Raw genomic sequence first — 12,542 nt, 5'->3', positions numbered from 1 at the left:
ATCATGGCTGATCTTTTCATGGACTCAGCTCCACTTACCCGCCCGCTCACCATAACCCTTAATTCCTTTACTGTTCAAAGATTTACCTCTCCTTGCCTTAAAAACATCAATGAGGTAGCCACAACTGCTTCACTGGGCAGGGAATTCCACAGATTCATAACCCTTTGCGTGAAGAAGTTCCTCCTCAACTCAGTCCTAAATCTGCTTCCTTTTCTTTTGAGGCTATGCCTCCTAGTTCTAGTTTCACCCACCAGTGGAAACAAGTTCCTTGCTTCTACCTTATCTATTCCCTTCATAATCTTATATGTTTCTATAAGATCTCCTCTCATTCTTCTGAATTCCAATGAGTACAGCCTCAGTCTACTCAGTCTTTCCTCAGAAGCCAACTCTCTCAACTCCGGAATCAACCTAGTGAATCTCCTCTGCACCCCCTCCAGTGCCAGTATATCCTTCCTCAAGTAAGGAAACCAAAACTGTACATAGTACTCCAGGTATGGCCTCACCAGCACCTTATACAGCTGCAACATAACCTCGCTGTTTTTAAACTCCATCCCTCTAGCAATGAAGGACAAAATTCCATTTGCCTTCTTAATTACCTGCTGCACCTACAAACCAACTCCTTGAGATTCCTGCACGAGGACACCCAGGCCCCTCTGCACAGCAGCATGCTGCAATTTTTTACCATTTAAATTATAATCCATTTTGCTGTTATTCCTACCAAAATGGATGACCTCACATTTACCAACATTGTACTCCATCTGCCAGACCCTCGCCCACTCACTTAGACTATCTATATCCCTTTGCAGACTTTCAGCGTCCTCTGCACACTTTGCTCTGCCATTCATCTCAGCATCATCTGTGAATTTTGACACACTGCACTTGGTCCCCAACTCCAAATCATCTATGTAAATCGTAAACAATTGCAGTCCCAACACTGATCCCTGAGGCACAACACTAGTCACTGATCGCTAACCAGTAAAACACCCATTTACCCCCACTCTTTGCTTTCTGTTAGTTAACCAATCCTCTATCCATGCTAATACATTACCGTAACACCGTGCACCTTTATCTTATGCAGCAGTCTTTGGTGCGGCACTTGTCAAATGCCTTCTGGAAATCCAGATACACCACATCCACAGGTGTGGTGTATCTGGAACACTCACTTTCCTGCATTATCTCCATAACACTTAATTCCCTGACTGATTATTAATCTCAGCTTTACAATTTATGGGATGCTTGTAGCGAACTCTGCAGTAAAGACCAATGCAAAATATCTATTTAATTCCTCTGCCATTTCCTTATTCCCCATAATTACTTCCCCAGTTTCATTCTCTGTGGGGCCAATACTTTCTTTGATTTCTATCTGCCTGTCAATGTAATTTAAAAGCTCTTAATGTCTGTTTTTATGTTGCTCGCTGGCTTGCCCTCATTCTCCTTCCAGATTTTTTTTAGTCTACCTTTGCTGTATTCTGAATCTATTCCACTCATCTGGTCTACCGCTAATCTTTGCCATCTTACATATTTCTGCTTTCAACTTAATAGCTTCCGAACTTCCTTGGTTATCCAGGGTAGATTATTTCTCCCCTTGGAGTTTTTTCCTCCTCACTGAGATGTATTTTTGCTGGGAATCATGAATTATCTCCCTTTTTGTCTGCCTCTGCTCATCTACTGTCTTAACTATTCAGTTAATTGGGGTTCACAGAAGTGTGTCAGAGCCCAGATAAAAATAGGGTTGGCATTCAGTGTAAAGGTCCTTGTTGCGTTTTCTACACTTGTTGGTCAGAGCTTTTGGTAAATCTCGTTTCATGGCTCTAGAACATAAGGAAACACCTCACAAAACAAAGGGTGTAAAAAAATGAAGGCATTGCCACAGAAGGCAAAGAGTGGTTGCAGATGGGTCTTTTTCAGCATGGAGGTCGGTCACCAGTGGAGTGCCCCAGGGATCTGTTCTGGGACCCTTGCTCTTTGTGATTTTTATAAATGACCTGGATGAGGACGTGGAAGGATGGGTTGGCAAGTTTGCTGATGACACAAAGGTTGGTGAGGTTGTGGATAGTGTAGAGGAATGTCAGCAGTTGCAACGAGACATAGATAAGATGCAAGACTGGGCGGAGAAGTGATAGATGGACTTCAACCCAGATAAGTGTGCGGTGGTTCATTTTGGCAGGTCGAATAGGATGAAAGAATATAATATTAAGGGTAAGACGCTTGGCAGTGTGGAAGATCAGAAGGATCTTGGGGTCCGGGTTCATAGGACGCTCAAAGCAGCGTCGCAGGTGGAGGCTGTGAAATTCTTCATTCATCAATGAAGAATTGATGAATCCTTCATCAATTCCTCTATTGATGAAGGAATACTGGCCTTCATCAATAGAGGAATTGAGTTTAGAAATCGGGAGATAATGCTGCAGCTGTATAGGACCCTGGTCAGACCCCACCTGGAGTACTGTACCCAGTTCTGGTCGCCTCATTACAGAAAGGATGTGGAAGCCATAGAAAGGGTGCAGAGGAGATTTACAAGGATGTTGCCTGGATTAGGTGGCATGCCTTATGAGGATAGGTTGAGAGAGCTAGGTCTTTTCTCCTTGGAGAGGCGAAGGATGAGAGGTGACCTGATAGAGGTGTATAAGATGTTGAGGGGTATTGATAGAGAGGATTCTCAGAGGCTTTTACCCAGGGCTGAAATGGTTGCCACAAGAGGTCACAGGTTCAGGGTGCTGGGGAGTAGGTACAGAGGATATGTTAGGAGTAAGTTTTTCACTCAGAGGGTGGTGGGTGCGTGGAATCGGCTGCCGGTAGTGGTGGAGGAAGCGGATTCGATAGGGTCTTTTAAGAGACTTTTGGATAAGTTCATGGAAGTTAGTAAGATAGAGGGTTATAGGTAAGCCTGGTAGGTAGGGACATGTTCGGTGCACCTTGTGGGCCGAAGGGCCTGCTTGTGCTGTAGCTTTTCTATGTTCTATCTCCTGTACATTCTCCCACAAATAGTCTACAAATTCACAGAATCCTGAGATAATTGGAAGGCATCAAGAATACTTCCAAGGGAAAGGAGAGAGGGAGAGACAGTCTGTAAGGTTATCCGTTAAGCCCCTGCGCCCATTGGAGCCCCTGCGCCCATTGGAGCCCCCACCTTATCCTGCACCATGGCAGTGGTTGACCTGCCCTCATGCACCCTGGAGGTTGGTGAAGCAGTACTCACCTCCTCGCTCACCCTCACAACTGTTGCACCTGAACCACACTTGTAGGGACCAGTATTGACTCGCGCCCATGTGACATCCTGCTCAAGAGGGGAGGTGCGTTCCAGGAGGGGGTGGGGTTACGTGCCGAACTCGCTAATGAGATTGAAATACAGCGAATCTCATACAAATCGGCCTTGCGCCCTTTCTGGACGTGAACTGGTTTGCTCCATTAGAGAGCGAGCTGGAGAATTGCAAATTGCTTGGCGCTGGGTGCAAAACTGATTTTTAGGCCCACACACTATTATCCGGATCAGCACGATCTATTAACAGCACGGCGAGATCGAAGAATCGCCCCCTGTAAGTCTCCTATTCTTGCTCACACTCAGTCACAGAAATTATGGCCACCATCTCCAACAATTCTTTCCTTATATACTTCATTTCTCATCTCAGGAATGAGCTACCACTTTTTCCGTCAGCATTATGGTAAATTATTATTAATTTACATTTTTGACAATAATTGTACAACAGTACCCCAAATGTTCACACATTTCTCAACAGAGGAATATAAAGGGCATGAGGACGATTTTCACCTTCCAAAACAATGTAAATTTGTTTTGCAAGCTTTGTTTCATGACTCTTTGTCTGAAGGTGAGCTATTCCAAAATTGTTGAATTTTTCCATTTTAAGATGGAACATCTTTTGAAACAGAAAGTTGCAAGAGAAATTCTTGTACACACGAAGGCTCCAGTAAATGGCATCAGGTTGAAGAAAAATTTACTCTGAGAAAAAAAGAAAGTAATACGGATGGCTTCTTTTCAGTTGCTAAGTAATCTCAGGAGGCTGTTGGTGCAAATGGTTTAGGACTCAACTTCCAACCAGACCTACAAATCCAAGGGATGCTTGTCACTTGAATTTAATTCTTTCTGCTGGGTGATTTCCATCAGCTTGTTGCCAGGATGTGATGAGGTACCACATGAAAACAAAGCTTTCTATTTCTGGAATAAAATATCTTCTGACTTAGCTCACTTGACTTCCATCTATCAGCCATTGTGAAGCGAATTGGAATTTGGTAGCAGAAAGGCTTATGGGTCAGGCAGTTCTATCATCCAGTGATCTATATTGCAATATAAACATCTTAGCTCTGCATGCGCATCCTGTTAACATCTTGCATCATAAAGTTCGATATCTTCCATTTATAATAGAAGCTACCAACATAAATTTGTCATGTTATAATTACACCCTCTCTCCGTGGAGGCACTTTCAGCATGAACACTGGGTGAGTTGGCATGGGAACGGTTGTAATTGCAATATGACAACTTACATTTGCAATTATTGTAATTAATGTGGACATCAAGAATTTATAATGGCAATATAAATGTAGGGACAAAATGTGCCAGGGAGGTTTTAACCCAGATTGTCTGACGGGAACCAGAGGGCAGTTAAATTCAACTGGGAAAACCTTTGGCTCAATAACATGCTTTGTTTCTGTTGTCTGTAATTTTAACCTGCTCTTTCGGGTAATAACATCTGGTTGAAGTCACTGGGGTCCAACTTTAAATACAGGGATTGGACCATTTCTGAAGCTCAATACCAATTTTTACCAGTGACCTGAGCAGGAAAATCACTCACTCCAGGTTATGCCATTTCAGAATGATTACAAACCCTTAAAGCCAGAGCTCCTCAAGATCAACTACTATGGCCACTACCACTACGGTCTTCTAAATAGAAGCTCCATAACCTTCAATTTGGTGTAGCCACTGGGGAAATATTTCATAGGTGCAGTTGGATAAGTAAACAAGCACACACAACAGGCACTAAAGGTTTGCACAATGAACAATTCATAAGAATTTTGGTTAACCACTGGCTACAGTTGGAATATGGTAGTTTGATAAGTTAATTTGTGTTCCAGAATAGCTGTTGGTCTTTATATTTATTGAAGAGTAGACCCATAATTTTAGGCGGAAGGGAGTCAATTCATGGTAGTAGTAGTAAGGATGATGGTGATAAGGATGGAATGGGAGGGATGGCTCAGGTGCACCACTCTTCAATGTCTTTGAACATTCTGGCAACCAGGAGCAGTGGTGAACCTTGCCACTCACGGGCATCGTCCTCTTCTTGTTTCCCAGGTTTCATGACAGAAAAGTGGATATCCCTTGTAGTCAGGTGGCCAGCCTGTAACTGGATGACCTGCTGGAACAATGGTGGCACCAAAGAGTTGCTCAGGACCAAGGAAAGATAGCAGTTGCCTGGAAACTGGGCACAAATCGACAGCCTGTAGTCACAAAAGAATGGAACATTGTACAAGTGGAATCCTATCTATCGAGAAAGATGACAGGCTGTGATGGGCTGCAAGCAAGGTAATGATAGTATAGGCGATGGCACTTTGGATCTTAATGAAGTCTGCATTGCATGAAAGGCAAGTGTTGTTTCATTCTACTTTTCTCTGTCGAAGTGATACATGTATTCCCCCTCATGCTGTGTGTCTTGGTGACTTCCTTATAGAGGAGCCTTCCTAGACCAGTCATGACTACAGTATAAATATTGAGAAGGCAGTGAAAATTAGACCAACACCAGCAATACCTTCTTCTCAGCAGTCAGAATTATTTTTCATGGTCAGGAAACACCCACATGTTGACCAGTGGCCTCAAAAGATAAACTAGCAACTGACCATTACGCAGTAGATGTGTTCTTTAAAAATTGCTGGTCAAGGTACTTCTGGCCAATAGGCACATGTCACTGGACAAGTTTGTTGCACGGTGAGTTAGATGTGAGGACAGCCCAATATCCAAAGGGGTCCATATGTAAAACAAATTTTAATAGTTGTTAGTGATTTAAGTAATTCTGGTGTGTACCGTGGATGCCTACAGAACAGCCTGATTCAATAAGTGGGCAGTGCACTTCCAAAATTAAGCTTCCAATGAGCACATGCTCATTGGAAGCTTAATTTTCTGCTTTCCATCTGAAAAACGGCTGAGGCACCAATGAATTTCTGGAGTCCCATGTCCAATGTCACAGGATAGGGGCTTACCCTGGATGCAGCAGGCGTCAGTTCTGCTCTGCTGTGAATTACCAAGAAAACATATGGTCTAAACATTGGTCCTTGATGAATTTTTAAAGATACTTATCGGAATGTGGAACTGAGAGGAGGAGGTGCACTCCAAGCTAAAACTGAGAGAAACTGCCAGCTACTGTTCACTACTCTTGTGATTGCCTCCTCCTTTTCCCAGACTCACTGAAAGTTGTGTCCCAGCACCCGGGATAATATCACTATCCTCATGATTGGAAAGCTGCTTCGAGGACTGTCACTGGTGGCCGTAGCTCACAAGTAAAATCCTAATTAGGCTTGCAGACAAATCTGCTGTGGACCTACTGTCAAAGTCGTTGGTGTGTGTTGCACCAGGAGAGTGTGCCAATTTGGGCAGGGGGTGGGGGAGGGGGGGGATGAACATGGAGACATGATCTAATTTCCAGGCACACAAATTAGCTTTCACATTTTAAATTATACTCCAACCAACTCTTTGCCTTCTTATGTGACATATATGTGATTTATGGTATATCGGACTTCGAAGTCAAACAGAAATTAAGCCTTGTAAAATAACCTCCCATGAAGACAATTGGATTAACTACTGTTCACCAAACTCAACATTGCGCCTTTATGAATGGCTGCTGAATATTGAGACAATATCGATCCTTCCTGCAGGAACATTCATATCTTGCGATGGCAAACACATTAAGAAATAAATGACACAAATAGCTTACCTTGTACTATCAAATGCACTTGATAGGTCTTAGGGTGATGCTGGGTCTGCACTGAGCATGTGTAAGGACCTTCATCAGATACATCCACCTGCTGAATCTGAAGGCTATACTCTAAGTGAGCACTGGTCAATAAAGTCACTCGAGAGTCCAGGGACCATTTATCATTTCCAGCAAAAATGATATTGGATCGGTTCAGCCAGGCAACCTTTGAGACCCTGTCATCAACATAGCACCTTGAAAGAAAGAACAAAACTTCCAATCAATTTCTCAAACAATAGCAACTAAAAGAAATAGCCAAAATATCGGGACGTTCTGATTCAAACATCTTAAACATTTTTATGCTGTTCATTCTGAAGGCTAATATATAGGAACATACTGCGTCTACACTATTTATCTGTGAGATAATGGATGATTGCACACAGAATATTAAATGGACAAAAGTGTATTTCAATCATTTAGCATAAGCTGAGAACAGTCATCTGAACTCAAAACTGGAATACTGGCACAAATCCTCAACCAGACACCCAGCATGCTTTTTTCACATATTTGCATGCATGCAGACAATTTTGATACAAGGTTAATGGAGATTACTTTTATTGTCGTAGGGCAATTAGAATAGTTCTGAGTGATGTGAAGCCAGACTAATTATTCAACCATGAAATATGAACCCACAAAATATAAGAGAGTTAGATATTTGACCTGATGAGTGCCTGACTGTCGTGCATTGCAGGGCATTTGCAATCTCCACGTAAGATAGAAGTATATTTTGTTCCCAACTGTTCTTTGATAGTGCACAAACAAGTCCCAAATCAGCAAGGAACAGATGTCAAATTCATAAACTGAGCCCTCAAATATAAAATTATTAGAACAATATATTTTTTAATTTCTTCCAGAAACTAGTTTTTCACAAAATAGTTATAACAGACCAGTGATTCCAAAACATAAGACAATTAAAGCCAGAATGTACAAAAATAAGTTATATTTTGGAAATACCACATCATATGTAGTATTTCAAAATGCATTTAAATGAACCACAGAGGATTGTTTTATACTTGGGATCTGTTTAAATGGAATATTGAATATGGTTTTATTTGTTATTGTTAGTTATGAATGAACACTGTAACATGTACAGAGCATGTAAGAGAATAATACAATGAAGAACTGCTAAATTATAAAGGTTTTGGTCGTCTTGCTTTTACAGGCCAGTTTATAAATGTGGGTTTGAATCTGCAAAATCAATTTATGACAAAATAATTTGTATCGGCTGAAGTTTTGTATTATTGGGCATCATGCACAGTGCTCACAGGTTTACTCTGGATGGAATTACACATTATTGTTGTTAAATACGTGACTATGGCTGTTATTAGTTCCAAGTTGAACATTCACATCCATCATGAGGAATATGTTGTCTGGCAGCACCAGCTTGGAGAAAATATTTATTTCGGTCACAATTCTAAACATCCAGAATTTCTCAACTTTGAAAATATATATCAGCTGAAATGTAGAATAATTTGGCATTTTTCAATATGCAACATTACAAATCGGTTGTTTATTTTCAACCGGGTTGGCACAGGGACTATGCATTTTTAGCACACAGCCTCCAAAATACGGCTTGTGAAAAGCTGTCATTTTATAAATGGATACAAGCTGCTTCAAGGCACTATGCAATAACAAATAATGAAGCATGCACCATGCAGTGATGAATAATGCACCTCAGAATCTGATTTAAGACACTGATTTTGGCTACCTCGCCAAATGAATTTTGATGCAGCCTCCCAAAGCACTTTCTCCAATGCATTTTTTCATGGTTCTATCATTTTTCAATTTAGCAATAAAACTGCATACTTTGCCTCTTCTAATAAAAGTGTAACTGGGGTTAAACAGAATTAATTTTAGTGACCTTGAAAAGCACAGAATTCAATAAGACACATTAGACCTTTTCATACATTTATAACAGACTACTAGTCAAACATTAATAAAGGAAGCCAGGAATTAATGTGCAACCATTTGTGTCATTGATAGCGACTTTGTGAAAGGAGCTTTCACAATTTCTCTCCCGTCCCCAAGTCTATCCTTCCTTTGCTTACACAAGGAAACTCAATTTTGTGATTTAGAAAGCAAAAATAAGATGCAAAACGTTGAATAAAATGCGAGCTATCTCCCATAGTGTTGCTCATAGTCAAAACTATGTTAAATAACCCTTCCTATGAATAAATCTCCGGGTAATGTTGACTTGGGATAAATCATATGGGTGATAGCAATTTTCCACCTCTTATATATTTCTCAAATTGAACTAAGAATTGGGAGAGATGAATATTGAGTGGCTGAATTGAAAGTCTTACGACGGTCCTTATCAAATGCTTTCTGGAGGTCCATACAAATAAAATCCATAGATAGTCCCCTGTCTCTTAAAGAAGTTTTATTTTTGCATGTGAAACTAAAATAAGATTGTAATAATTATACTTTCCTCTACATTTGATATGCATGTGTTGATACCATTTCCAAAGTCAAAATTGCGTTTCTTTGACTCCAGATTTCTTGTCCCTTCTGTTTTTGTATTTCTGTCCATTCTATTTCAATTCCGTTCTTTATGTTTCATGCTTTTTCTCTTTCTTCCTTTCAGACATTTTTCTCATGTATTTTCTCAACATATGTTTTCATATGCAATGAAGTAAATGAAAACAAAAATCAGGAGAGGTGTTCAACCGGCTGCTGACTTACTGTTACCTATCTTACGCATGAGTGCAGATATAAAAGATTCCATTAGCTTCCTAACCTTGAGCATATCTCTCTCCTGTGGTATTGCTTGTACCTGGAGAGACCAAACAATAAAACTCAAGCTTCTCTTTAACTGGCCTATAGTGCTCAGTTCTAGGCAACGCACTTTCAGAAAGATGTCTAGGTCTTGGAGAGAGTGCAAAAGGGATTTACTAGAATACCAGGAGTGAGAATTCAGTTGCCTGGAGAGGTGTGGAAAGAAGCCGGCATTATTCTTCTAAGAGCAGGGAAAATTAAAAGGAGATTTGACAGGTGTTCAAAATCATGAATGGTTTTGATAGGATAAACCACTTCCATTTGGAAGGTCATTAACTTGGAGATATGGATTTAAGGTGCTTGGTGAAAGAACCGAATGATACACGAGGAAACTTTTATTTTTAGAGAGCAAGTAGTTGCGATCTGGAATACACTGCCTAAAAGAGTGGTGGAAACAGATTTATAGTAACATTCAAAATAGATAAATACATTGAAGGAATAAAATCATGGGATAATGGGGAAAAAGCAAGTGAATGGGGTTACTTGGATGGCTTTACAAATGTGATACATCATAAGAACATAAGAAATAGCAGCAGGAGTAAGCTATATAGACCCTCATGTCTGTTTTGCCAATTAATCAGGTCAGGGCTGACCTTTGACATTAGCTCCAGTTTTCCAGATTAATAATTTGCCTTCAATTCCTTGAACTTCAGCTTTAGCTGACAATCTCTTGTGCCAACTGCCTTGATACAAATAATATCCATAGATATCATTTCCCCCATCTCTTCTGTCTCTTAAAGAAATTTCATTTTTGTGTATGATATAAATGCATAAATTAAATAATTATACTTTCCTCTGCATTTTACATGCCTGTGTTAATCACTCCTTCGTTTTTCTTTGTTTCAAAGAACAAGGAAAATTACAGCACAGGAACAGGCCCTTTGGTCCTCCAAGCCTACACCGACCATGCTGCCCGATTAAACTAAAACACCCTACCATTCCGGGGACCATATCCCCCTATTCCCATCCTATTCATGTATTTGTCCAGATGCCCCTTAAAACTCACTATCATGTCTGCTTCCATTACTTCCCCCAGCAGCGAGTTCCAGGCACCCACCACCCTCTGGGTGAAAAACTTCCCTGGTACATCTCCTTTGAACTTTGCCCCTCGCACCTTAAACCTATGCCTCCAAGTAATTGACTCTTCCACCCTGGGAAAAAGCTTCTGACTATCCATTCTGTCCATGCCCCTCATAATCTTGTAGACTTTTATCAGGTCGCCCCTCAACCTCCGTCATTCCAGTGAGAACAAACCAAGTTTCTCCAACCTCTCCTCAGAGCTAATGCCCTCCATACCAGGCAACATCCTGGTAAATCTTTTCTGTACCCTCTCCAAAGCCTCCACATCTTTCTGGTAATGTATTGACCAGAATTAAACACTATATTCCAAGTGCGGCCTAACTTAGGTTCTCTCAAGCTGCAACATGACTTGCCAATTTTTAAACTCAATGCCCCAGCCGATGAAGCATGCCACATGCCTTCTTGACTACCTTCTCCACCTGCATTGCCACTTTCAGTGACCTGTGCACCTGTACACCCAGATCCCTCTGCCGATCAATACTCTTAAGGGTTCTGCCATTTACTGTATATTTCCCATCTGTATTAGACCTTCCAAAATGCATTACCTCACATTTGTCCGGATTAAACTCCATCTGCTATCTCTCCGCCCAAACTTCCAATCGATCTATATCCTGCTGTATCCTCTGATGGTCCTCATCGCTATCCGAAAATCCATCAACCTTTGTGTCAGCCGCAAACTTACTAATCAAACCAGTTACATTTTCCTTAAAATCATTTATATATATTACAAACAGCAAAGGTCCCAACACTGATCCCTGAGGAACACTACTTGTCACAGCCCTCCATTCAGAAATGCACCCTTCCACTGTTACCCTCTGTCTTCTATGAACGAGCGAGTTCTGTATCCACCTTGCCAGCTCACCTCTGATCCCGTGCGACTTCACCTTCTGTATCAGTCTGCCATGAGGGACCTTGTCAAAGGCCTTACTGAAGTCAATGTAGACAACATCCACTGCCTTACCCTCATCAATCATCTTCGTCATTTCCTCGAAAAACTCAATCAAGTTAGTGAGACATGACCTCCCCTTCATAAAACCATGTTGCCTCTCACTAATACATCCACTTATTTCCAAATGGGAATAAATCCTGTCTCGAAGAATCCTCTCCAATAATTTCCATACCACTGACATAAGGCTCACCGGCCTGTAATTACCTGGATTATTCTTGCTACTTTTCTTAAACAAAGGAACAACATTGGCTATTCTCCAATCCTCTGGGACCTCCCCTGTAAGAGTTTTAACAACACCAGGTTAAAGTCCAACAGGTTTATTTGGTAGCAAACACCATTAGCTTTCGGAGTGCTGCTCCTTCGTCAGATGGAGTGGAAATGTGCTCTCAAACAGGGCACAGAGACAAAAATCAAGTTACAGAATACTGATTAGAATGCGAATCCCTAGGGATTCGTATTCTAATCAGTATTCTGTAACTTGATCCCCAGGGATTCGCATTCTAATCAGTATTCTGTAACTTGATTTTTGATTATTAGAGTGAACGTTCAAAGACTATTTCCTCGGGTGGATGGAGCTATTACAAGGGGGCATAACTATAGGGTTCATGGTGGGAGATATAGGAAGGACATCAGAGGTAGGTTCTTTACGCAGAGAGTGGTTGGGGTGTGGAATGGACTGCCTGCAGTGATAGTGGAGTCAGACACTTTAGGAACATTTAAGCGGTTATTGGATAGGCACATGGAGCACACCAGGATGATAGGGA

At 41.2% G+C, this 12,542-nt stretch overlaps 1 protein-coding gene across 1 annotated transcript in view; it reads right to left on the bottom strand.

The window, feature by feature from the left end:
* The window catches only part of lsamp (limbic system associated membrane protein), an 811,339-nt gene that overhangs the window by 464,977 nt on the left and 333,820 nt on the right, over window positions 1-12,542 (bottom strand). Inside the window, exon 2 of the mRNA XM_078231994.1 lies at window positions 6,936-7,168. Within this exon, the coding sequence (XP_078088120.1) occupies window positions 6,936-7,168 (233 nt within the window). The remainder of the gene's footprint in view (window positions 1-6,935; window positions 7,169-12,542) is intronic.

Source organism: Mustelus asterias, chromosome 17 (genome assembly GCF_964213995.1).
Source record: "Mustelus asterias chromosome 17, sMusAst1.hap1.1, whole genome shotgun sequence".
Lineage (NCBI taxonomy): Eukaryota > Metazoa > Chordata > Chondrichthyes > Carcharhiniformes > Triakidae > Mustelus > Mustelus asterias.
Note: the sequence above shows the minus strand (reverse complement) of the source record. Positions and strands in the feature narration are given on the sequence as shown.